The sequence below is a fragment of the Cyrtonyx montezumae genome, unplaced genomic scaffold, assembly GCF_038088225.1.
Source record: "Cyrtonyx montezumae isolate F1298 unplaced genomic scaffold, pur_monq_1.0 scaffold_10, whole genome shotgun sequence".
NCBI classification, from domain to species: Eukaryota; Metazoa; Chordata; class Aves; order Galliformes; family Odontophoridae; genus Cyrtonyx; species Cyrtonyx montezumae.
The window spans coordinates 45,207,836-45,231,622 of NW_027071826.1; the positions used below are offsets into that span (position 1 = coordinate 45,207,836).

The 23,787-nt window shown below is 44.5% G+C and overlaps 1 protein-coding gene across 1 annotated transcript in view; it reads left to right on the top strand.

The window, feature by feature from the left end:
* The window catches only part of SLC22A18 (solute carrier family 22 member 18), a 51,673-nt gene that overhangs the window by 16,573 nt on the left and 11,313 nt on the right, over positions 1–23,787 (top strand). The window contains 3 exon segments of the mRNA XM_065755214.1: positions 12,583–12,698; positions 13,201–13,296; positions 17,912–18,012. Coding sequence (XP_065611286.1) covers positions 12,583–12,698; positions 13,201–13,296; positions 17,912–18,012 — 313 coding nt within the window.

Below are 23,787 nucleotides of genomic sequence, written 5' to 3' on the forward strand. Positions count from 1 at the left end.
CTGCAGCTCGATCAATCAGTTTTTGGCTGTTGGTATCCACAGAGGGACTCAGGCAGATATTTCCTCTGGGATATTTTTTTTTCCACATGCTCATTGGTCTTTCTCTTTTTTTTTTCTTTTTTTTTCTTTTTTTTTCTTTTTTTTTTTTTTTTGAGTCACATTTGGATTTTCCAAAAATTAAGTCTGTGGGATAAATTAAGGGCAAATTTTAACTGAAAAGAACGAACATCCCTAAAGTTTTCAAATGCTCTAGTGTTTTCATTTTGGGAAGTGTAGTCATTACTGTAGTAAAAATACAGGGTTTGTTTGCTGTATTTGGAAATACAGCGAGTTGTACTTAGTTTGCATTATTTAGTAAAAAGCTGCCTTTGTCTGAGGTCAGGTTAGCAACCAGTCCTGGTGTCAAATGAGGATTAAAGACAAAGCTGTTGGTGCTGAATCCACACTGTCTCTATTCCTCGTTTGGTGCTATCTGATGACTTACTAAAGAGGAATGAATTTCAAGTCCTTTCCTGCTGCTAATTCATATCTCTACTCTATGCTCTGGCTTGGCTTTTTATACCAAACTGCCATTTTGATGGGTTTTGGCTGCTATCCTATCTACACTGCTAGTACTGGGACTGATTCTGCATGTGTGAGATCTGTTTTGTTTAAGGGTTTTTTTCTGCCACAATCTTTTTTTAGGACTTTGCAGAGGCACTTTTTAGTGCTCCATGTCCTTGTCTGTGCATGTGGGTCTTCATGTCCCATTTTTCCTGCTTTGTGTCCTGTCACCCAAGATAAATTGTTGGTTTTTCAGCTGCTGCTGTTATCAGGTCTATCTCTGTATATAAAGGAGAACTTCATGTAAGAACTGTTAAAAGGAGCCATGCAGGTCCAGGTCTGTAGGTTGCTATACTTCAGTCACCCCAGATGTGCATCCGACAGGCTTTTTCTCAGTAGCACTTTGAAGTTTGTTTTGTTGTATTTTTCCTCTTCTGAAAAAGAAAAGAAAAAAAACGGAAAAAAAACCCATAAGTATCTTCACAAAAAGTAAATAAGTTCCTCAACAACTGGTGTATGCAGAGCTGCTTGGTGCACTGAAAGCCACCAGCTTCTAAAGGTCTCCAAGATGCTACAAGCACCGGTCTTAATTAATTGCCCCTGCAAACTGCTGACCAGCACAGCCCCTTGCTGCCTTCAGGTGCCTGTAACACCTACCCTTGTAAAACGCAAATGTTGCCTGAGATGTCCTTCCAAAGAAACATGTGGCCTCTAGCTCTTGTAACAACAGATATCTTGAACTGTAAGTCTTCTGGATACAGTAAAACCAGTGTGCTGTTGCTTTGTTCATTGAATGTTTCATCTGAGGTTTCCAGATATCTCTGCAGACCACTGGTTGTTCCTGCAGTTCTCACCCCTCCTTTGTTTCCAGCTGCTAATTTGCAATTAAACATAGCAACAAATACTTTGCCAGCAATGTTCCACGAGTCCATTGGGCAGCATGCATTTGCTGCCATTTGGTGGTGAGCTGGGCAGAATCCTGCTATAATCGTATGTCTGGGTGAAAGGCTGCCCATGAGGCTGCCTAAGATGTGGTTCCCAGCAAGTGCTGCTGTAAATAAGAGCTCAGCATAATGCAGCTGATGCTAATTGGCATCCCTGTAGGTGGTCTAGGTGATAGGGCCAAGACTAAATGCGTTGCAGAGAAGGAACGCAGCTCCCAAATTCTCCCCAAGGGGAATGCCTCCAACCAAGGGCTAAGGTGTATGAGCTCAAAATGCAACCGCTGCAACAGGGCTGCAGATAAAACATGTTCTTGTTCAGGGCTGTGGCAAAGCTGAAATCCACTTTACTGCATGAGAGGGATGGGAGACCCTGCGGTTATGTTTGACTTTACATCTGTTTTCAATTCGTTGCTCTAAAAATCACAAGAAAGTTCAGTTAATACTTAACTGATTTGGGCTAAAAGTACATTATTTTCTACTGTGCCAAAGAAGTTTCTGAAAATAGATTATTTCATGCCAAGTTTCTCAGTAGTTCCATGACTGGTGTTTGTCCTGCCAGCTGTGAAGGAGACCAAAGTAAACTTGCAAATGTGAAACAAAGAGCAGCTTCCTGCTGGCTTACATTTAACATGCAGAAACCATCATCATTATGGGATGAAGGGAACAAAATACTTAATTGGGAGAGTTCATTAAATATAGTAACAGTGAGACCACTCATGATTTGAGCATACAAAGCCTGCCCAAGCAAGTAAGCTGCACCCTTAATTACTAGTTTCACCCTTCTGCTTCTTGAAATGGGGTGAGTCATTCATCTGAAGCAGATGCCTCTGAGGTCAAACTGTTCATGGAAGCAAACCACCACAGGCCTTAAGGGTCTGTCTTTGCTGGAAAAAGGGTGGTTTTCCAGGAGCCTGTTGTGCAACCAGAGAGCTTGGAGCAAGGTGCTAGAAATTCTTCCACCTGATGTGTGAAGTGTTTCATTTGTCAGTTTGGGTATTAGCATCCGATTTTGCTTCCCATATGGACTTAGCCCTAATGTGTCTTATTTTGGTCTCATTATGAGGTCTTACAAGACAAAAGGTGCTGGAGCCCTTGATATAGCACAGCCAGACTTTTTGCACCTTGAGGTGGAATGTGTTGGCTGCAGCTCCTTGTTGCAGGGCAGGAACAGTTTGTTCTGTAACACTGGTAGGTTGATCCGTGTGCAGTTTGTTTCCTCAAGGTAAAGAAGTACCTCATTTTACCAGGGATTACGTAGCTTGAAAATGTCCTTTACATGAATGTCATCCTGGGAGGAGACCAAGTGCTGGCTAAGGTGATATGCCTGCCTTGCAGGCCTCTTGTCTTGCTTTATTTACTAGTCAAATCTTACTCTTTCCCCTCGCAGGGACTACCTGGCCTCTACCCCTTGTCTTCAGGCAGCAAAAGCCAGCTCTGCCCAAAACAGCCCTGAATAGGTGCTGCACAATGGGTAAGGAGCAGCAGCTCTAGCCAGGGCCAAGCCTAAAGATTCTCCAAAGCCACCACCAGGAGTAGGGACCTGGTGTGCTGGGAGCTTTGCCCAGGTTGCTATAGCAAACCCTCAGCAGCTTCCTGCCCAGCTGAGGCTTTTGGAGTCTGAAGCGATGTAACCTCATTAAAGCTAGCAAGACCTTGAATTCATTCACAGATCATTTCACCACCTACAGTATTCTATGAAGTCAGACATGCTGTAACATATGATTAACGATGCGTTTGGTGATGAGTCACCGGGTTGTCTAGCAAGTGCTGCTCACCTTCTAACCAGTCTGTACGTAGGAGTCTTTACCCAGCAACACACCCAAACCAAGTGTTTTAATAACGCTCCACTCTGAGTTTGGAAGAGCAGCTCGTGGAATTCTTGTTTCATTAAAATAAGTGCTGCTTTACCACCCATTAGGGTACAAACTCCCATCCATGAAAAAGATGGGAGAGAAAGAACATACTTTACATGGTTGAGGTATCCAAAAATCTCACTCTCCAGATATTGAGTAAAGAAACAAAGAGTTGCCACGATCACAGATGTAAATGTTTTTGTACTGCATGTGTACCTTTTACTTTAACCAGTAGCCAGCTGTGCAGTTAAAGATACTCAGTGGAAAAGTTACCACTTGCAGTAGGGATCCTTGTCCCATTGTTTCCCCTTGGAGTGCCCTCAGTCTGGTGTTTCTACCCAAGCTCTGCTGCTATACCTTTTTTTTTTAGCATCAGGAGACCAGATGTATATCCACATATAGGTGTCTAACAAGATATTCCTGGAAATGAAAAACCAGGCCTGTATATTGGCAAGAAAAGGTCTGGGAAAAATCCACACTTGAGAGATGGGGGCTTGAGTCTTTGTGTTACATGAAACAGTCACTTGATAGGACATGTGAACTTCCCTTGGCCTGAAATGTAGAATTACCCTTTCCTGCCTGAGTGTCCCAGGCGCAACACGAGAGCTACGGTTAGGTTAATCTTGTTCTCTGAAATACTTAGGGATTGTAGAATAAAAGCCGTTAGTTGTTTTTTGTTTTCCTAGGGAATGAGAAAAGATGAGGCTGTTTGGTTTGTAAGATGGTGGGAGATAATGGTTTTGATTCTTACTGAGAGGAGGAAATTACACTCATGTATCAATGTGACCCAGTATCTTTTCTCCAATAAAAATCACAGTAAGATGCCTAGGGAAGAACAGTGGGAAAAACTTGCACGATGCTTCACTGATTACTTTTCCAGCCTCCAACTATTTTCAGCCCAGGGAATTTCTTGACATGAATGAATGTGGTTCACGACTCTTTAGTAATCTTCAATGGATTGTTCTTCCACAGAGTTGTCCTGTCTCTCCTTGAGCCTGTTTAAACCCTTTCCTTGTACAAGATCGATCGCAACAAATTCTGGTGGCCTTCTATGTATTCTGGGAGGTGCAGACTCTCAGTCTGCTTAGTTATCACTGGTGACTGGAGCCAATCCAGGCCACAGATTGTCCTCTGAGACTACACCACTTCTCAGGTAGGTTTTGGAAAAGAGAGGACAAATATTGCATGTGCTCTACAGTGCCCTGGTGAGCCAGGTGTTGATACAGTGCTATAATGATGTTTGCTTCTTTGGTTCAGTTTCTTTCATATTACTCCCTAAATGCTGTATAAGCTGAGCACTAAGCGATGCCTTTGATAAGTTGCCTGTGCTAGTCCAAAGGTCTAAGTCTCGAGTAGTAATAAGTATCAGAAGCCCTTATTTCATTCCTGAATTTAAGGCTAGTTTTCCCCGTGTGCATCGATTGATGTTTAATCTGCACTGACTTTTGTGTGCCATTTTATCACCCAACCTTTCAGTCCTGTGAGGGCCCCATGCAGTTCTCCCTGTCTGCTCTTTCCCCCAGTGCTCTCCAAGCTGCATGTTCTCAGCAAGCTTCCTTACCTCACTGCTGTTCCAGATGGTTTGCAGATAGATCAAGCAACACAAGTCCCGACCGCACCGGTGGGATGTGTCTGTTTTGAGAACTGACCATTTACACCTACTTTCTGATCCCTATCTTGGCCTGCCCCAGCTCATCCAGGATTAGTGCTGCTGGGACTGAAGCCAAGTGTTGCAAGCCCTTGATCAATCAGTGAACTCATCCTCGGTCCTTGTCTGGACTCCTTCACTTGTAGACGTAAGGATGAGACCATGGAACAGGCAATGCCTTAGTCAGCCAGCTGGCTATGATCTTCTGGAGCGTGAATGTTCTTTCCTCCATTTTTTATAAATGAATGTAAACCAGCAGGTGTTTGGTGCACAGAGTTGCCAATGGGACTGTGTAACAGGGAAAAGCAGTAACGATACAAACAAGTGCAAGCTTTGAGCTAGCCCAGTGAGTATTTTGAAATAGGATATTTTATCAGAAAAGAGCACACACGAACATTAATGACACTTGAATTTAATGGTGGATTATGGATCAAGTATGCAAATCCACCCACTCCTTTTTCATGCGTAACTGATATGGCTCTTCCGGTAATTAGCTGAGGTACCCAGAAGAGTGCTGGCACCAGCAGTGTGCTCCAGCTGCCAAGAGATTAGCATCCTGCCCAGCTCTTCAGAGTGCCTCATAAGAGCCAAGTAGCTCTGCTGGTGCTAGGGTCAGCTGTGAAGTTGTGTCCCCATCCCACACCTGGTGTCCCCAAAACAGGAAAGCTCCAACATTCCTCTCCCACTGCTGCTCCCAGTGTTTTCCCCTTCTGTTGTGCTAACTTCCAGTGTCCCTCCTTGCCCCAGTTCTGGTGGAAATCAGTGATGCATCATGCCCATGCTCCCCTTCATCTTTTTCCCTTTCCCGTTCCTCAGATTTTCCAGGTCAGAATTAAACAGTTGAATGAGTATTTGTCTACGGATGATGCATCCACGCCCTTGAGGGGCTATGCTTAGGGTGTGCGTGTGAAACTTCACTCCCTCCTTGGCCTGCCCACGACCGAGTCAAACTTACTGCAGCACAGAAGAGCCTCTTGCTCATCCCGTGCATGGTGTCCAGTTGCATCAGGGCAGTGAATGCCCCTTTCCTGCTAATGTGTGGGTGAAGGCGGGTATTAACTGGTATCATGTTGTCTCTAGAGGAATCACAGGCTGCGAGCGAAATAATGAAAAATTAGCAACCCAAGGAGTCCCACTGAAGGGCTGCAGTGAAATATGGGCCATGTGGCCTCGATAAGTGATCCTACCTCTTGTGATGTACTGTTCACTCCACAAGGAGCAAGAGAGAAAAGGGCATCCACATCTGGCATACATATGTCCAGTGAGGGCTACGTTTGTTTCCACTTGTGATGTAGTGCTCCTTCAGCTAGCATTTGGCTCCGCCCTTCACTCTGCGTGCTGCTTTCACCAAGGGTATTTGCTTGGGCGGGAGCACCAGGGGTAGGATCATACTGTGTTCATTCATGTCACAGTATCACTGTGCTGATTTCTTTCCCTGGGCGGGCAAGCCTGGTCATCTCTGTGCCTTTGCATGACAGTCTTGGGAATGTGTGAAATTGTTTGAGGCTAAGTAGGTCTATTTTTTATTTAGGAGGGATTTTTGTTTGTTTGCTTGTTTTTCAAGACGTACAAGCGTGGTCTTTGATGAAATTTTGTGCTTCCTTTTTGGTCTCTTTTTGTGTTGGAGCAGACAACTGGAGCGGAGGACTGGCCACTGCTCATTTTCTTAGAATCATAGAATCACTAGGGTCAGAAAAGACCACTAAGATCATCTAGACTAACCCTGGCTTTGGGACACAGTGCTGATTAAGGGATAGTTTGGCGTCATGGTTTCACCTGAGGGGTTTTTTCATCTCAGTTTTTTGCCTTTCTTTTCCTTCCAAACCACCAGCTGTTCCACCCCAGCTGCCCCTCTTGAGCGGTGTCAGTGGATGAGTGGAGAGTGTGGCCGGACTGCAATCAAGGAAATATTTTGAGAGTCCTTTCAGAGCTCATTAAGGAATTTGGGCTGGCTATGAATGCAAGCTTTATACAGCATTGTTTTGAAGTAGGAGTGAGTCACTAAAAAGCAATCTGCAATCTCTCTCCATGTTCAACTTTGACTTTATTAAGAAAAAGAGAAAGAAAACAAACACAATCCTATTCACTGCAGAAATGCACATTGATCTTTTAATCCTCAGGGAAGCATCAGGAACGGCTTCCTCCTCGAAAGAATCGCTGTATTGATGCAACATTTAATTGTGCAATTACACACTCACATTTTCTCCCGTGCTTTGCATGCAGAGCAGAGCTCTGTGGCTGGAATGCTAATCAGAATGTGGCTGATGCTATCTCACTGCACACACAGCCCCAGTGCAGCCTCCTGGCCAGCAGCAAGCCTCAGGTTTTGTTACAGCCAGAGGGACTTCCACCAAGAACTACTGCACACCTGCTCTGAAGGTGCTCACACATATGTGCACATATTAATGTATATATATCCACACTTGTTTGGCCAGGACCCACTTTCCAAGATCTGCATTGGCTTTAATGTCCACCAAGTTTTTCTGATGCTTCTTGTGTGACCTGTTGTGACTTCAGGGGCACGCAGGACTTACAGTGAAGGTGCTATCTGTGGAAAAGGCACATGTTTGTCCTGCTAATTTTCCTCCTCTTTTATTTTTGGAGCTGGAGATACTGAAGTCAGCCTGCAGTCTGGGTGATGCCCTATGCAATAAGAAGCATAATCACAGAATCATAGGGGTTGAGAGGAACCTCAAGAGATCGAGCCCAACCTCCCCGCTGAAGTAGGTATCTTACAATAGGTACTCTGCTTTAGAGTACCTGACAGTAAAAACAAAGGCTGGTTGAGTGACAGAGGGGAATAAATTCAACCATCTTCCAGCCAGCTTTGAGTGCTAATGTTTTTTTGCTGGGTCTAATCTCTTTACCATGTCTTCATTATTCTCCTTTCCCACCCGCCTTAGGGATGGAGATTCCAGATGGGAAATCCTGTCTCTCATCCTGTCATCAACAGCCACAGGCTACAAAGTGAGCTTTGAAATACATGTTACTGTCTTCCCAGGGCTTTGCATGGTGTCTAGGCACTTCCAGTTCTGCTCTCCTGGGTCTCTACCTCCGTGGAAGTGTGCTTAATGGCTTTAGGAAAATGGCAATAAATAAATAAATAAATATAAAGAGAGAGAATTTGGTGATTGAGCAGCATTTGATTGATCTGATTTACTGATGTGGTGGTGGAGGTGTTCAAGAAATGTGTAGATGTGGTACTTAGGACATGGCTCAGTGGGCAGTATTGGTGATAGGTAGACAACTGAACTAGACAATCTTAGTGGTCTTTTCCACCCTCAATGTTACTCTGATTCTGTGATTCTATGTTATGAGCTCCTGGTTTCCCGGAACCTCTGCTTGTTTTGATCATGTTTCTGAAAGCTTAAAATCAGAGCAGGCTATCAACACAGAAAAATCAGTCTTTCAATCTAAGAGCATTAGCTCTGCCTCTGGCCTTCCTTGCTCTTTCTGTTCAGGAAATCTGCTTCTGGTTTTGGTGTGATGAATGCTGGCCCCGTGGCTGGTATGCTGGGATGGGAGGGAGGGCAGGAAGGCAAAGGGGAGAAGTCTCACGGCAGCAGCCTTGTTTATGTGCCTCGTTTGTCTTAGTAGTGCCGCCGCTTCCTTTCCTGGCGGAAGTCCCTTTCTGATAAGCCAAACAAGCAAAGAAAGGAGCTGTTGCTCAGAGCTGTCATGGGATGCAATCTGTGCCATCCTCCTGACCATCACCACCTCCTTCCCACCCAGCTGCACAGGGTGCAGCTCCACTCCCAGCAGCTTTGTGGGTGTGGGTTGGGTTTTTTCCCATGTGTGGAGTGGTCTTAGTCTCTGATTTAGATCCTTGCAGAGTCTCTGCATCTCTCTGTGCTAATAAAATCAAGTTTATCGGTGGGAACCGCAGAGCCAGTGTGCAGGGATCTCTCCTTCTGAAAATCTGTAGGGATTCACAGACCCACAGCAGGAACAAAAGATTGGAAAATGCTGATTTCTTCCTTCTGGGCTTTCCACAGTGTGCACATCTCCATGTCTCACTGTGAGGATAGGCTGCAAAGCCCATTCTCAGAGCCTCTGAAAGTGGTGGTAGAAATCACATCAGCCTCAAGGGGATCATGTCCAAAAGCAAACTCCTTGTTATTGAATATCAGCCGTGGTACAAATTCACAAAGGAAGGATGAGGGGTAGCATTTTCCAACCTGTGTCCTTGCTTGCAGGCTATCAGACCTTTCCATGCAGTTACAAGGGTAGGAAAGTCCACATTGAGGAATCTGGGGAACCTGCCTCTTCCCATGATTTTTCTGTGACCTCAACACTTCAGAGAAATATTTCAGCATTAAAGTTTAGGGTTTAAGACATGGAGTCGCAGAATCATAAAGCTGTTAAGGTTGGAAAGACCACTAAGGTCTAATCCAAACATCAAGCCGTGACTGTGACCACTCTAGACTGTGTCACTCAATGCGGCATCGACCTTTTTCTTGAACATCTCCAGGGATGGTGACTGTAAGTTCCATTACTGTTCTTTCATTCCTATACCCATTACTTAAAGCCTGTAAAAAGTACCCTTTGATGGTTGCCTTGCAGTTTTGGTTGGGTTTCCTTTGGTCAGTAACCTCACTGGATGGTGGCACAGCTCTGCAGTATGACGCAAGTGTCCTCATACAAGGCCAAAGACTATGCCCAGCTGCAGGTCTTCCTTTAGGGAGGCCATGACTTGGATTGCCCAGAGGTTTCTTTTTGTACTCTCTTCCTCTGTGGTGCTGGAAACCCCAGTAAGAGCACAGGCAGAGCTGACTCTGTTCCTGATGGAACAGAGTTGCTCAGGTCTCTATATGTCAGACTGAATTTCACATTTTACTGTTTAAAATGCATAAGGAACAGACTCTTCTTCTCCAGAGATTATTAAAGGCATGGAATAGGTGCTTCCAAGGGAAGTGCATATATTCTAACAGAAAAATCAGGAAGAAAAAAAGGTTTTGAATGGCTTGCTACATCAATACCGCAGTTTTATGACTGTTGGCTTCATTTAATCTTTCTTAAGCAAGCAAACAAACAAATGAGTGAGGTGGTTTCCAAGTCACGGGTACATTACCTCCAGCCCCAGAGTTTGTCCCTGCCACGTGAGATAAGCTGTGAGTAGCTGCCCCTGTTACCACCAGGAAATGCTAATAGCTCTAATAGGTGGTCACTTCTTATAGAAGACTGGTTATGAAAAGGGATTTTCAGATGATTTTGAATGCTTCAGACTTTCTGGGAAATGTGGTTTTGAGTTCTGTGTTTTGCTGGATTTCTCTGAATTCAGAGTCTGAGTGTACAGAATTCCATGAATCTATGAAGGCAAGCCCAGGTTTTTCCGAATGTGTAACATTTCAAAGTTCTCCCCTCCCTTTCCTAACAATGAATTATAGCCCTTTGCTTTCATTGGTGTACATTAATTACTTACTGGTTTTATCAGGTGTCCCTCTGCTCTTTGCTGGCCCTTGTTGTGGTTCTTCTTGGACCTGAAGAGTAAAATGTGTTTGTGTTGGCGTGTGGGAAATAGGGGAAACCTCAGGAGAAAATAGGAGAGGAAAGGAAATGTTTTTTCTGCCCAATAAAAATTTTTGTGATGCATTTTTTCCACATCAGAATGAAGCTTGAAATATGGAAGAAAGGAAAAAAAAAAAGGAATCCAGCTGGAGCAGTTACTTCTTTTGGCTCCTTTTATTTTTTTTTCTCTTGTTCACAAAATTCATTTGTGTTGCAATGCAAACTGCGTATTCCAGATTTCTTGGTTAAAAATCTGAGTCAAAAAGTTGATTTCAGTGGATTGGGAACTGTTCAGTACATAATTTTAAATCAGAAACAGGCAATCTGCTGCATTAAAATTAAAAAATAATGACCTAGTAAATGACTAATTTTGTGGTCCAGGTAATTAGTGGAACAGCTTGGTGGGTAGAATGCAGCAGGTCTAAATTATTGCTCTGTGTCCATTAGCAGGAAGATATTATCTAGCTTTGTTGCTACTAACAGGAATATGTGTGTGTGTGTGTGTAAATAAATAAGTAAGTAAATAAATAAATATTTGCTCTTTGATGCTTTTCTTGGTTGTTTGCATCTCAATCCTTGGCTGTCTTCGAAGCACTCCAGATATTACTCACACCACACTTTTCCCAGCACGGAGGAAACTTGAGGCTTTTACAATTAGTGCTGCTGGTTATTCCGTGGAAAACATTCACTGTGGTCTGACAAGGAAAGAAGCAGTAAAAAGCCAGGTGATGGCCAATGTTTACTACCAGGTGCATGGGAAGCACTGGTTCACATCTTGCAGCTCTCTTTCACATTCCGTTTGAGGAGGTGATGGTCCATTCACCGCCAAGTGAATGAAGGCATTTCCCCATCCATGCATTGCTTTGCTTTTATTTTTTGACTCAGAGAAAGCACAAAGGTCACATCATCTTGTCCCCTTTGTGACATCAACCTATTTCAGCTGGGGATTTCCCAGCAAATCCGTGCACTGATATGGGCTTTAAAGCATATATTTTAGGAAGAAATCCCCTTTGACTTTCAGGATCAATGTGAAGTGAAAGTCTTGGAATGAGCTGGTTTGCTTAGTGGGTAATTGCTCTTGCAGTTAAACACAAACTGTGTTTTTTCTTTTGTTTTCATCTCAAGTTCCTGCGATTCAGTTTTCCAGCCGTAGACTTTGTTCCAGCTGTGTTTGCTGGAGTTAAAGCCATCAGAGTCTAAAATCTTCCCAGGAGCCCTTAAGCACCAGGAGGAATCACTTCCTAATCTCCTCTCTTAAGAGGATGGTGATAATTGAGGACTTCTAATTGACTCTGTTGATCTTTGCCTACTTAGTGTTTCGGTTTTATTTAATAACTTAAAGTTGATCTTTTTCATCATTTTAACACTACTGTTAATAATTGTTACTGGATCTACATCTAAGGATGTGGCCCACATTGGTCAAAAGAGGCAAAGTTCGGGCCTCTGAAGGACAGATGGAACATTGTTGATAAGGTTTGGGGCACCTTTAGAGAGAAGAAAACCCATCTATCCCTGTGCTATTTACATACCTACTTGGAAGGTTTTGTAAATCTTGTTTGTTATTTTTTATTGATTTCAAGTGGTGATGTATTTTTGGTGTTTTTGGGTCTGGTTTGTATGCTGGGCTGTGATCCTGAGTACTTCCTTCCCTCCTTAACTGCATTTCATTTCACTGGGTAGTTGTAAGCAGTGAGATAATACTTAGGTGAATGAAATTGGGATTAGATGGGAGATTAGTTGGATCCTCACAAGCAGTTGCTCTGCTTTCTGTGGGAAGATTTCTAAACTGCATTAAATCGAGAAGGGCTCTTTTCCCTGTTACTTACAGACTTAAAAGCATTGTATTATACTCCATAATTACTATAACTTGATGGCAATCTTTTGTAAAAATTTTATACTATGGTCATACTCAAAACCCCCATGAAAGTATGAGACCTTTTATAGCCTTACATACTGCACCTTCAAGGGGGTTCTTCCTCACCTAAGTGAACACAGTCAAGTGCTCTAGTCTTTACAGGGTGGAAGAGTATCTGTCTTCTGTTTATAATAACTACCCTCTCACCTGCATTTTTTTTCTGTTTTGCAGTATTTTTGTTCCCATGTATTTGGGGCTGGTGGGAAGTCTCATAAATACCGTGATATCAGTAGTTTGTATCCCTTCTTCAGCTAAGCCAAAGTCAGAACATCATAAGACAGAACACAGTAAGTACAAAGTTCTTCTATTAAGTAGCACATGAGTAGTGCAGGGGGCTGACATGCTGGGATTTGACATTGTGATTATGGACAAAATGGTGCCGCCCTTTGCTCACAATGCCTCATTTTCTTCATGTTTGTGAGAAAGTACTTCCCAGGAGATGAGTTTGTGTCAAATGAGAAGGATTTAGGAATGCTGAAGATGCAGTCATCTAATACTTTTTGCATATGAACTGTCCACAGTTTCAAATCAGCTTTCCAATCCCAAAGCTTTACCTGCCAAATTCAGTCCCATAGCAGAATTAGCTGTTGCCCTGTTATTTACCCACTCATACCATTCCTATTAGGATTTGCCCTTATGAGTTCCCAGAAAGTATCACATAGAGAGCCATTGCATAGTGTGTAGAACACTGTAACAAGCTACAAGTACTCACCACAGTTGGGCGAGTTTCTTGTTCCCTACCTCTAACCTGTATAAATATGACTTCATTCAATATGTTATCTTCTGTAGGCAGTGTATTCAACATCAGAGAAATCCTACGCGTGATGAAGTTTCCAGGAGTAATGGAAATCTTCTTAGTCAAGGTCCTTTCTGGATTTCCCATAGGTAAATCCCACCCTTTCTGGTTGCTGATGTATTTACAATAAGAAGTCATACACTGGAGACCAGGCTGGTCTTGAGTTACTGAAACCACAGTGTGTGTGTGATCATGGAGAAGTGGGGATTTGGCTCGTACCTCTACACTCGTACTTCCAGATGCTCTCAGCTGTGCAGAGTCAAAAACCTGGAATTAATGTAAAACAGACCACTACTCACAGGCGGCTTTTGTGACTTTTGGCATATCACTTAATTGCTCTGCCTGATCCCATGGCTGTAAAAGGATAGTTCTCTTCTCTGTCATTTCTATTTAGGCTGGAACCTCTTCAGAGCAGAGGCAGGTTGGTTGTACCCCGTCAAGAACACTGATGTCCCTCTTGATTTTAGATAATGGTTCTGAAGGGAGGGAAGGATGCATAGCCTAACTTTTTCCCAACAATTTAAAGCTATAGCTGGACAACATGTAGCCAGACAGGTTGTTAATTGCTGCTGCGCACAAGGGAGCCACTTGCTTTTATTTCTTCCCTTGCTTCACGATGGTAGTGCTTGTTCTTGTCATCAATTTTTCTCATGTCGTGGTCATAACACACCGCTTCAAACATATCCCCATCCCACCTGTCCCTCTGCTCCTGTTGTGTCATTCACAGCCTTGACATGTTGATATGTAGGACTGACCTAATGTCCTGCTAGGTAGGTGGACAGCTGGACTAGATGATCACAGAGGTCTTTTCCAACCTTCATGATTCTATGATTCTGTGATTAAGTTCTGGTTTGTAAACTGTAAATTCAACTTACAAATGAAGGTACATTTGGCTACAGAGAGCAGCTGAATCAGAGGGGGATGTAATTTCTGGCCATGATCAGGTTCTTCTGTCATGTTGCCAAGACTGACTGGAGCTGTAGAATAACATGCAAGGAAGAAAAATGTTCCTGATTTCTTTTTCTTTTGTTTTAGTGCATACTTGGCATTGGCTGAGATCAGTGATGCCAGCTGGTCCTGCTCCCACCTCTAGAGAGAGGATAGCATTTCTATGGATGGGTGGTTTGCCCAAAGAGTGCATCTCTTAGATTCTTATGAAACTAACCTTTACAACTATGTTTTAAATAGCATTTATAAAAAGACAGCATTTTGTAGAACAAGATAGCCAACTGATATTTTAACAAGGTTTTCTTTTCTGACTCTGGCTCATTGCTCAGCTTAAAGTAGCATTCTCTTCCCGGTTTAGAAACACCATACTGAGACCACATCCATTTGCAGTCTGCTCTGTAATTTCCTATGTTCTGTCCTTTTTCCAACAGATGGGTGAGATGCACCCTGGTTTAGTCATCGCTGCTGAAATGCAGATGCTTCTGTGTTGCAGAAAACATTCTTCTTTTCCCATGCACAGCAGAAATGCACACCAGACCAAAATAAACACCTCCTGCCCCAACTTCAAGGGAACTTGTAGGCAAACAGGATGGAATATGAGGCTGAGATTCAAGGCAGGACATGGGCTACTTGTTACTGAGATGGGTGGGAATAACTCAAGGGGAGCAGGAATGGGTTTACTGGAGGCATTCCTGCTGCAAGCAGAGAGCACTATGGCGAGGAGTGATTACAGTCCCAGGCACTTCTCTTCACAGCTCTCCCTTCAGGTCACTGACCATAGAATTGCGGCCAAAAGGGGATTTGGACATTCCTCCTCCTTGGCAACTCCATGGCTGGAGGCTGAGCTCCTACTGGTCTCATTCACCTTTCATCTCCCTTCTGCAACTGTGTAATTAATTAGACCAGACAAATTACAAACCTTTCTTTATTTACCTTGTAAACGAATGTGTGATACACACAAAGGAAAATCTTCTGTTCCATATGGATCTCGTTGTCCAAAATGAGTGTGTTTGAGACAGAAAGATCCTTCCCAAGAGAGCTGCAGGGCTGGGAACCTCCTTCCCGGTTTGCATCAAAGCAGAGATGGCTCCATACTCCTCCTGGGAGATGAACTGCCAAGTGATGGAGGGGCAGTGGGTCTCTCCAGTACGGCTAGATTGCCTGCTCACAAAGTGAGTGCCATTGCCTTTCAGTAGATAAGGGACAGAAAGCTAAACATGAGGGCAGACATACCCCTTGGTGCTTGGAGATCACCAGGGCTCTGAAAATACTGATGATAGCTGCTTGTAGGAATCTTTGGGTTTGGAAAAACCTGCTCCCTTCTCACAGTGGATCTGTGCTACCTCTGCAGACCACCCTTGCCCTGCTACTGAAACTGCCACATACACCCCCCGAAAGATGCTTCTTACTCTGATGCTCTTCCTCACTTCTATTGCACCTTACAAACTATTTTCCTGCCTCATGCTGCACACTCATCATTATTAACTACTCAGTACAAGGTTTAGTGAAGGGTTCTTACCTGATGTGGGCATCCCCAAGAAAAGTTCTGAGATCCTCTGAGTCGCTGAAAGAAGAGGGGACAAGTCTTGCTTAGGCAGTTGTATGAGCATGGGGTAGCTCCTATTTTAGATATGTTTGCACTTCTGAGGTGCAACAGAATCATAGAATCATGAAGGATGGAAAAGACCACTAAGAAAGATCATCTAGTCCATCAACCCATCACCACCATACCACTAAACCATGTCCCTCAGTGTGATGTGAAACACTGTTGAAGGAACGTGTGTACCTCTCTGCACAGAAAGAAATGAGCTCGTTTGGAACACAAAGATCAAAATCTAAGCTCAGTGAAGGACTTCAAAAGGGAGCTTAGCTGCAAGAGCTGGCGCTTGGCACTGGGAAGAGAAAGCAATGTGGGAAGGCTGAGTCCTGCTGCTTAATAGTACAGTAAGGCTGCTGGGTGAAGAGAGATGCACCCTGATCTGATCTCCCTGTGAGTAAAGCTAAGTGTGGTTTTTCTTTCATTTCTTCACGTGTGTCTTTTATAAACATCTGCAGCTCTGTTGTGTGTTTTGGATGTGAGGAGAAAACGCTGCTGTTTGCATGTTAGCATAACCTGCTCAAGCTAGGAGGCGTTTCAAAGCAACAGGATAACAGCAGGCGCTACCCACAGAGGGATGTGAAGGAGCCAAAAATGTTCACAAGCTCCAGGCACACCAGCACCTTCCCTAGACCCATGGAAAGCAGCAGAGTGAGGTGCTTTTCATTTTCCCTAGTGTCATCTGGGGTGAGGAAGGAGCCCCAGAGACCTGCTGGATTGTTGGGCCAGTCAGTCTGGGTGCATGTCCTTCTATCCAAAGGCAGATTTTGAGCAGGTCAGGTGAGGACATTGCAGAACTGACCATCATCAAACCCATCCTCAAAGCCTTCAGTGTGAGTTTTATCTTTCATGGAATTTCACTGAAAAAGTGCATTTCCTGCCCAAATGGGACCTATAAGGAAAACTGGTTGCATTGTCTGCCCACAATGGGTGGATGTGGTTGTGCTTGGAGTGAATGTACCACATTGTAGTCAGCAACCGGGGATGGCTCTCCCCACACTTCCAGGAAATGCGGGTGAGAGCCTTCCCATGCTGTGTGCTAATGACTCATCTAGCCAGGCTGCAGGCTGCTCAGTCCTCACTCCTTTCCTCCTGGGCTCTTCTCCTCTGTCAGTATGGAGAAGACTGCAGCTCCCAGCTCACCAGGTCTGCACGCTTCAGAGTGCCCTTCAAAGCAGGGCAGGAGCAGTCCCCTGCTCTTTCCTTCTCTCCCAGCACCATCAGCTGGGCAGTGATGGGGATACTGACACACAGAGAGCCTAATTTCCTGCTGTCCTTGTCTACCTGAAATGCACCTGAAGTGTGCTGGGAGAGGCAGCAGGCTCATACCACAAAGCCAATCTTCAGCAAGCAGTGTTTTGTCCCAGTCATGGGTGTGGTGGGGATGGGTAGCTGGTTGGACTAGGTGATCTTAGTGGTCTTTTCCAATCCTTACGATTCTATGAATGTTTGTAATTTGGTGGTTCTTTGTGTATAATGGATTGCGCATACACATATCTTTGTCTGTGTATGTTAGGTGCCGTGGGAAACGCATGCAATTGTATTTTTAGGTAAGGCTGAGTGGGCATTTTCCACCATGCTCTCCAGAAACTGCCTTAATTGATAAGCACACCTAGTGCCTGCTGTTCCTGTCTGTAGTTCCCCAACTGTTTCTGTTGACAGCACTCTCGAGCCATGAGAGAGGTTTCACGTGCGGCTGAAATCGCTGCTGGGGCGTACAGTGAAACCTTTCTGTTTATTCTGATGTCACTGGGTTGTTTCCCAGGCAGCATTCCCAATGGTGGAAAGCTAAAGTTAGGCAAAAGGGAGGAGGAATCCAATCAGATTATTCTATGGTTACGGTCTTGTCTGAACAAATGTTTTCTTGTTGCCTTAATGCTTGGGCTGCCTTGGGTGGTAAAAATATTTACTAGTTTATTATAGACAGCTGAATGTACAGCCTACATAGTCATATTATTTAAAGATGAAAGTAAAGGGGATAAAAAAGTGAGCATTTAAAGACTAAATTGCTGCACTGGCTTTGAGTAAGATTCAGCTCCTATTTTTATCCAGTCCCTATAAACCCAGGGCGAGCTCACAACTCATGCTGGGAGCAGGGGCTGGGCCATGGCATCACTGAGGGCACACTGATGCGTACTTCTCATTAACCCTCCCTCTAGGTTTGTTCCTGATTATGTTTTCCATCATCTCGATTGAGTTCTTTGGATTGGAAGCAGTGGAGTCTGGATACCTGATGTCATATTTTGGTGTCCTTCAAATGGTAAGTGAAGGGTCATACTGCTGTCTAACGTGCACCTTGCTACATTTTTTACACATATTCTCCCAAATCCAGGCATAATATTGACGTGCAGATCATAAATATGCTTGTAGCTTTGCTATGTGTAATTCAGCTTCAAAAAATTAAAGTGCCTCCAAATTTATTCTGTTCCTTGGAAATGGAAAGCAAGCAAAGTGAGCCATGTCTTAGAGCCCTTCTCCCCTCTTGTGGATCTTTAAGCTGTGCAGCTAAGATTTCCAACGACTTACATGTCATCCTGATTCCTGTAACAAAACGTACACTAAAGCTAGCAGGGCTCAATTAGAGGGTTTTCAGCTTTTCAGTTCTGTAGGTTAGCTCGTTTGCATTTATTTAGTAGCACCTGTGAATTTGTGTAGGTAGATGCATTTACTAGCATTTTTCACAGATGCCCTCAGTGTAGAGGAAGGACTAGTTCCTTCTGTGAGGAAACAAGTGCAGCAAGCTTGTGCTTTCCAAAAAAAAAAAAAAAGAAAGAAACAAAAAAAAAAAACAACACAGAACTTGGTTAGGAGACTGGCAAAATGGGCTAGAGTGAAAAATTAGCTGAATTATGTCATAACACAGCCAAAAATAATGGTGACAGCACAGCCCAAAACAATGGTGCTGTGTTATTTGGAGGAAGAGGCTAATAATTCTGCAGGAAGAGCAACAGATGGCTATAAGCCAGCTGGAAGGCAGAAATGCAAGGCAAGCAATATCCTGAAGGAGGGTGGTCTTGTTGTCAGAATGCCTTCCTTTCCTGGGCAGTGCTGCAGAGTTCCTGTGTGATTCAGGGGAGCTCCGCATCTGTGAAATAGCAATTTTAGTCCCTTGTGATCTGGATCTGCCATAGCATTGGCCTCACACCCTAGCAGAGTAGAAAATGGGCATAGTTGTGCATCCATGAGTGCAGGTCAAACCTCTGGATCTGAGCAACCTTCACTGTGCTGCTCTGGGAGGGGATATTTGATGGACTGTGCCTCAGTCCCATGTGTTTCACACTTGCTGTCATTTGCATTGGGAAGGAAACTAGCTTTGCTGCTGAAAGTGGGGTGATCAGCAGCTGCTTCCCATAGCACACGTCTGGCCCAAATACGAGGTCTCATGGAGGCCCGCTGTACATTATACATCTTTGTATCCCACCTCCTAGACCAGGATCTCTGAGTTTCATTCAGGATTTAGAGGGATCAAGTTGCCCTCTGAAGTCCTCTTCCCCCTTTGAGTGTAGAGAGCACTAAGAACTCTTTATGTAGATGTATCGGCTGAATCTGACGGTTGGAAAGAGATGATCTTAAAGGTCTTTTCCAACCTTAGTGATACTCTGATCCCCATGATATGTGTCTGCACAGAAATCACACTGGGGATTTCTGCATGGATACGTTGTTGTTTCAAGCTGGATATCGTGGGTGATTATAGCAACAAAGGTGAAATGATCCTTGTGCAACCTGGAAGGGACAGCTTTGTGTTGATCGATAGAGCCAGAACGGTGCCGTTGGGTCTGGGATGTCTGTCTGTCTTCCTCCTGTTTTTTTCCCAGCTTTGTTTGGTTGAAACTGCTGTAGATAAGGTTACCTGGAGTGCTGCTCCAGTGTGCTCTACAAATAGAGACAGTCCTGGAAGGCCGCCTTCATTCTGCTCCTTAGCAGGTAATCAAATGTCAGTGCAAGCCAGGGACTTGACCCTTCCCACAGTTCCAGGAGCTGGGTTTCATCCCATAGTGCCAACCATGCCCATAGCCACGCTGTGATCTGTCAGTGCCTCCAGACTCAGGTGCAGTATCTGCTTTGCTGGAGAGGCTTTGCCTCAGGTGTTTGGCACAGAAATTGGCTATTGTCAGCCAGGCAGCTCGCTTTCATCTCTCCATGCAGTTTCTGTCCATTCTGTTCAATAGCACGTGGCTCTGGACATGAGAAATGCAGGATTTAAGTGGTTCTAAGATACAAGGAAAATTCTCTTTTTCACGGTGCTGTGCTGGGGTTTATAGTCCAGATATCAAAAGCGTAGATTTGTATCCTGACCTTATGATCAGGACTCTGGTTGGAACAGCCTGTTTCATAGACAGTGGCTGAGCTGATGTTTTAGGATTGCTTTCTGCTACTGCCCCATTGGTGGGAAGTGCATGCAGGGGATGTAACACAGTGGCCCTCTCCCACCCCAGGGCTGCAGCCTCCATCGTTCCTCAGCAGGCACTTCAGGTGTGTTTGTCTCTGTTGTGAAGCACGTTGATACTGCTGGAGATAAAAATGCAGATTAGAGTGCAAGCAAATTCCACCCGACAAGGTGGGTGAATGTGATTAGTATCTGCTGACTGGCTTCCCCACTTCGCTTGCTAAATTATAGCTTTATTCATAACAAATATAATGTCCTTTTCAATGCATTTCATCAAGCAGATCCTCAGCTTTGATTTCTCAATCCTTATTCTGCCTTTCAATAGAATATTGTAGGGGTTTTTTCTCCAGGTTGCTCTGAGCCCCCCTCTCATCTACACCTGCCTGCAGCTGGAAATGGGCCACATTTGAGGGCCCTTAAAGATAGGTGTGGCTGTTGGAGAAGTGGAAGGGGAAATAAACAGTGAGCTGCATCCTGTTTACTCCAAACATCTCTGTGGACATTGAACACAGTGCCCAGGCCTGGTCTGCAGGGCAGGAGAGCATAGTCACAGTCTCCTGCTCTCAGCACGTTGCCAAGGGGCTCAAGAGCTGCTCAGATCTTGTAGAATTATAGTGTCATTAGGGTTGAAAACACTAAGATCCCAAGGATTCCCAAAAGTTGTACACCAGTCGTTAAACAAAATTGCCCAGTCTGCCAATTCCTGGGAAGTTAAGTAGAATTATTTCAGTTTCTATTTTTTCCTAATTGTTGTTGTTTGGTTTTTTTTCTGCAGTCATTTCTACTTTTTTAAAATCGAATATTCTTAGAGCTATTATCTCTTGCACACAAAGATGTTGCAGCCCCTTTCCCAGCCTGATAAGCGATCCCAGGGTGATTCAAATCCTGATGGTCTCTTTCTGCTTTCTTCTCCTGCCCTGAGAATGTTACGCTCCAATTGCTTAACCTAATTTTTCAATTTCTCAGCCTCATTTAACCTACTGTGGTGAGAGGCAGCCAACACATCACCAACATCTGGGTTTCTCACCCTTCACGTCAGCTGCAGAGCACCTAGAGAAGAGATGTGGAATGGCTCTGAGTCAGCTTGTCTACCTTCTGATAGGCAACCCAAGAATTTTTCCGTGGGTATCCCAAACTCCTCTTTGTGTAGAAGGATCAGCACAGAAACAGTGACCCCTCAGAAGGTTGGGGCTTTGTCCCCTGTGCAGATGGAGAACATCAATGAGCATCCCACCTCTATGAGAAGGTCTGGGGGACCTGAGTGGCCCAAGCTTATACATCTGTTTAATGATTACCTGTGAGAGATCGTTAGCTGCAGCTGTTTGCAGTTAGGCAAAGAACATCCTCTGGAGGTAGAAGATATGGGGCAGGCTGAAAGGATGGTGAGGATGGGGAAGAGAAGATTGGATGGTGCTGGAGAAGCAGAAAGCAGAGAGGGTGAATCACACTCTGCATCCCAACAGTGCGTAGCTGGCTGTGGGCAGGAGGGGATTTCTGATGGGAGATAACAAAATGAGGATGGAACTAGGGAGTAGGAGGAGTGCAGTGCCTTGCTCTGCAAAAATCCCCTTGCTTGTGATATATTTGGAGCAGTTTTATCTGTTCATCAGTGGGTCTCCAGTGAGAGGTCTGCGGGACCAACAGGGATGCAGTGCCCCTTGTCCTCCAGAGCTGTGATCCCAGGGCCTGTGTGAACAAAATTTCTCTCTTCTTGAATGCCTAGGAGTGTGGGATGTCATTTATTCCTTCTCCTGAGAATGATTAATTTCTTAATCATGTAACATTTAAAATACTGCATAATGGTCAGAAGTGGACCACGCTCCATCTTTTCTTGGAGTTGGGAATGCAATGGCATGGAGGGCTTCCAGATGTAGTATTTGTACTCGGGAAAAGCTGCCAGAGAATTAGGCAAGGGAAATATCTGCAGTCCCTGGTTGGAATCTGAAAGTACATCTAATGCTCACATTTCCAAGCGTGGACAGGATGAGCTTTCCTTTAAGGATTTGTTTTTTGTTCTTTTTTTTGTTTTTGTTTTTTCCAAAAGCAAAGCAAAGCACACAAGACAAAAACTCAGGGTGGGACAAAGGGGGTACGTATTTATTACCCTGAGGACTGAGAAATCATAAGACATCTGTTCTATTTACTGCACTTAATAGGCATTGTTGTACAAACCCCACCTCCAGCCATGCAGCTTCTGGAGGGACAAGTTTGTACCAAGCGATTCTGGAAAGATGAGAGAGATTCCTGGAGGAGAGATTTACATTGCCTATCATCTTATCACCAGCCTGTCCCTCTTGCTTTTTTATTTCTCTCTGCAGCAAGAGGGATGATTAAAGAGCTGGGGATTTAATTACAGCCAGATTCGCCTGGGGGGAAAACCCACTCGGTGAAAGGACCTTGCAACAACAAACAGAAAGTTCTCCAGTTTCCTTGCTTTGAAGGATTTAGATGTGTGCAGGGGGTGGAGGTGGGGAGAAGGGAGGCAATTAGGCTGCAGTTTGCAAAACACACGCTGCCTCTGCCCTGTGAGGCCAAGTGCTGGCTCAGCAGTTCGGCCCTCCCCATCCACTCTCCTTGCAGCCCCAGCACCCTCTATTCTTGTAAGGCGTGAATGACTTTTCATATGCTTTCTGGCATTGCAGTCTCCGTAAAATAACTTCCTCTTCCTCCCACCCAGACCAGTCCATGGTTTTGTACCACCTTCAGCCCAACAGGACCAGTCCCTGCTGTTTGGTGCCCATTCAGGTCTTCCACAACCTGTACCCAGCTGTGGTTCTCCCATCCAGCACTGCCCAAGCCCTGGGAACTTCTAGGCTGGAAGTAGGGATCTTGTTGCTGGGCTCTGCCCTGTGCTTTTTTTCAATGGGTGCTTCTGAAAGTGTAGGAACAGTTTCCTGTCCCTTGGCCAAAGGTGAATGTGTAGGACAAGCTAGACATATGCTGGGCTTGATAGAACAAGGGGAAAAGGTTTCAAACTAAAAGAGGAGAGATTTAGACTGGTTATAAGGAAGAAGTTTGTTTTACAATAAGGGCAGTGAGATACTGACAACCACTGGTTGTCCAGAGAGGAGATGGGTGCCCCATTCCTGGAGACGTGCAAGGTCAGGCTGGAAAGGGCTCTGAGCACCTGATCTGACTGTAGGTCTCCCTGTTCATTGCAGGGGAGTTGGACTAGATAATCTTTAAGTGTCCTTTCCTATTCAAACGATTTAATGATTCTATGAGTCTACTGACTTAGATTTTTTCCACATAACTACCTGGGGATGAATGCCGGTCGTGCTCCACCTTGCTTCCATGCAGCGAGGAAACTGCTCTGCCAAAAGATATGCCAAAAATTAACACTTCAAGCTTTCATACAGCAAAAACCTTCTCCGCTCTGTAAAAGACAGAGGAGAGTCGCTGGTGATATCAGCAAGTTGGCTTTCCCGGGTGAAGAGGAATGCCATTGGGTGCAGTGTTAGCAGAGGTGGTTTTCTACATGAAAATCTGACCTAGCTAGTGGAAACATTCACCAGTGCTAAGCCAGCATAAGGGCAAGGAGATTTGGCTGTTCTGCATTCATTGGGAGACTTATTTGCCTTGACAGAAGGAGAAGGGGAAAAAAAAAACTGTCGTTTTTTCCTGCGACATGTGCACACAGCCACGGGC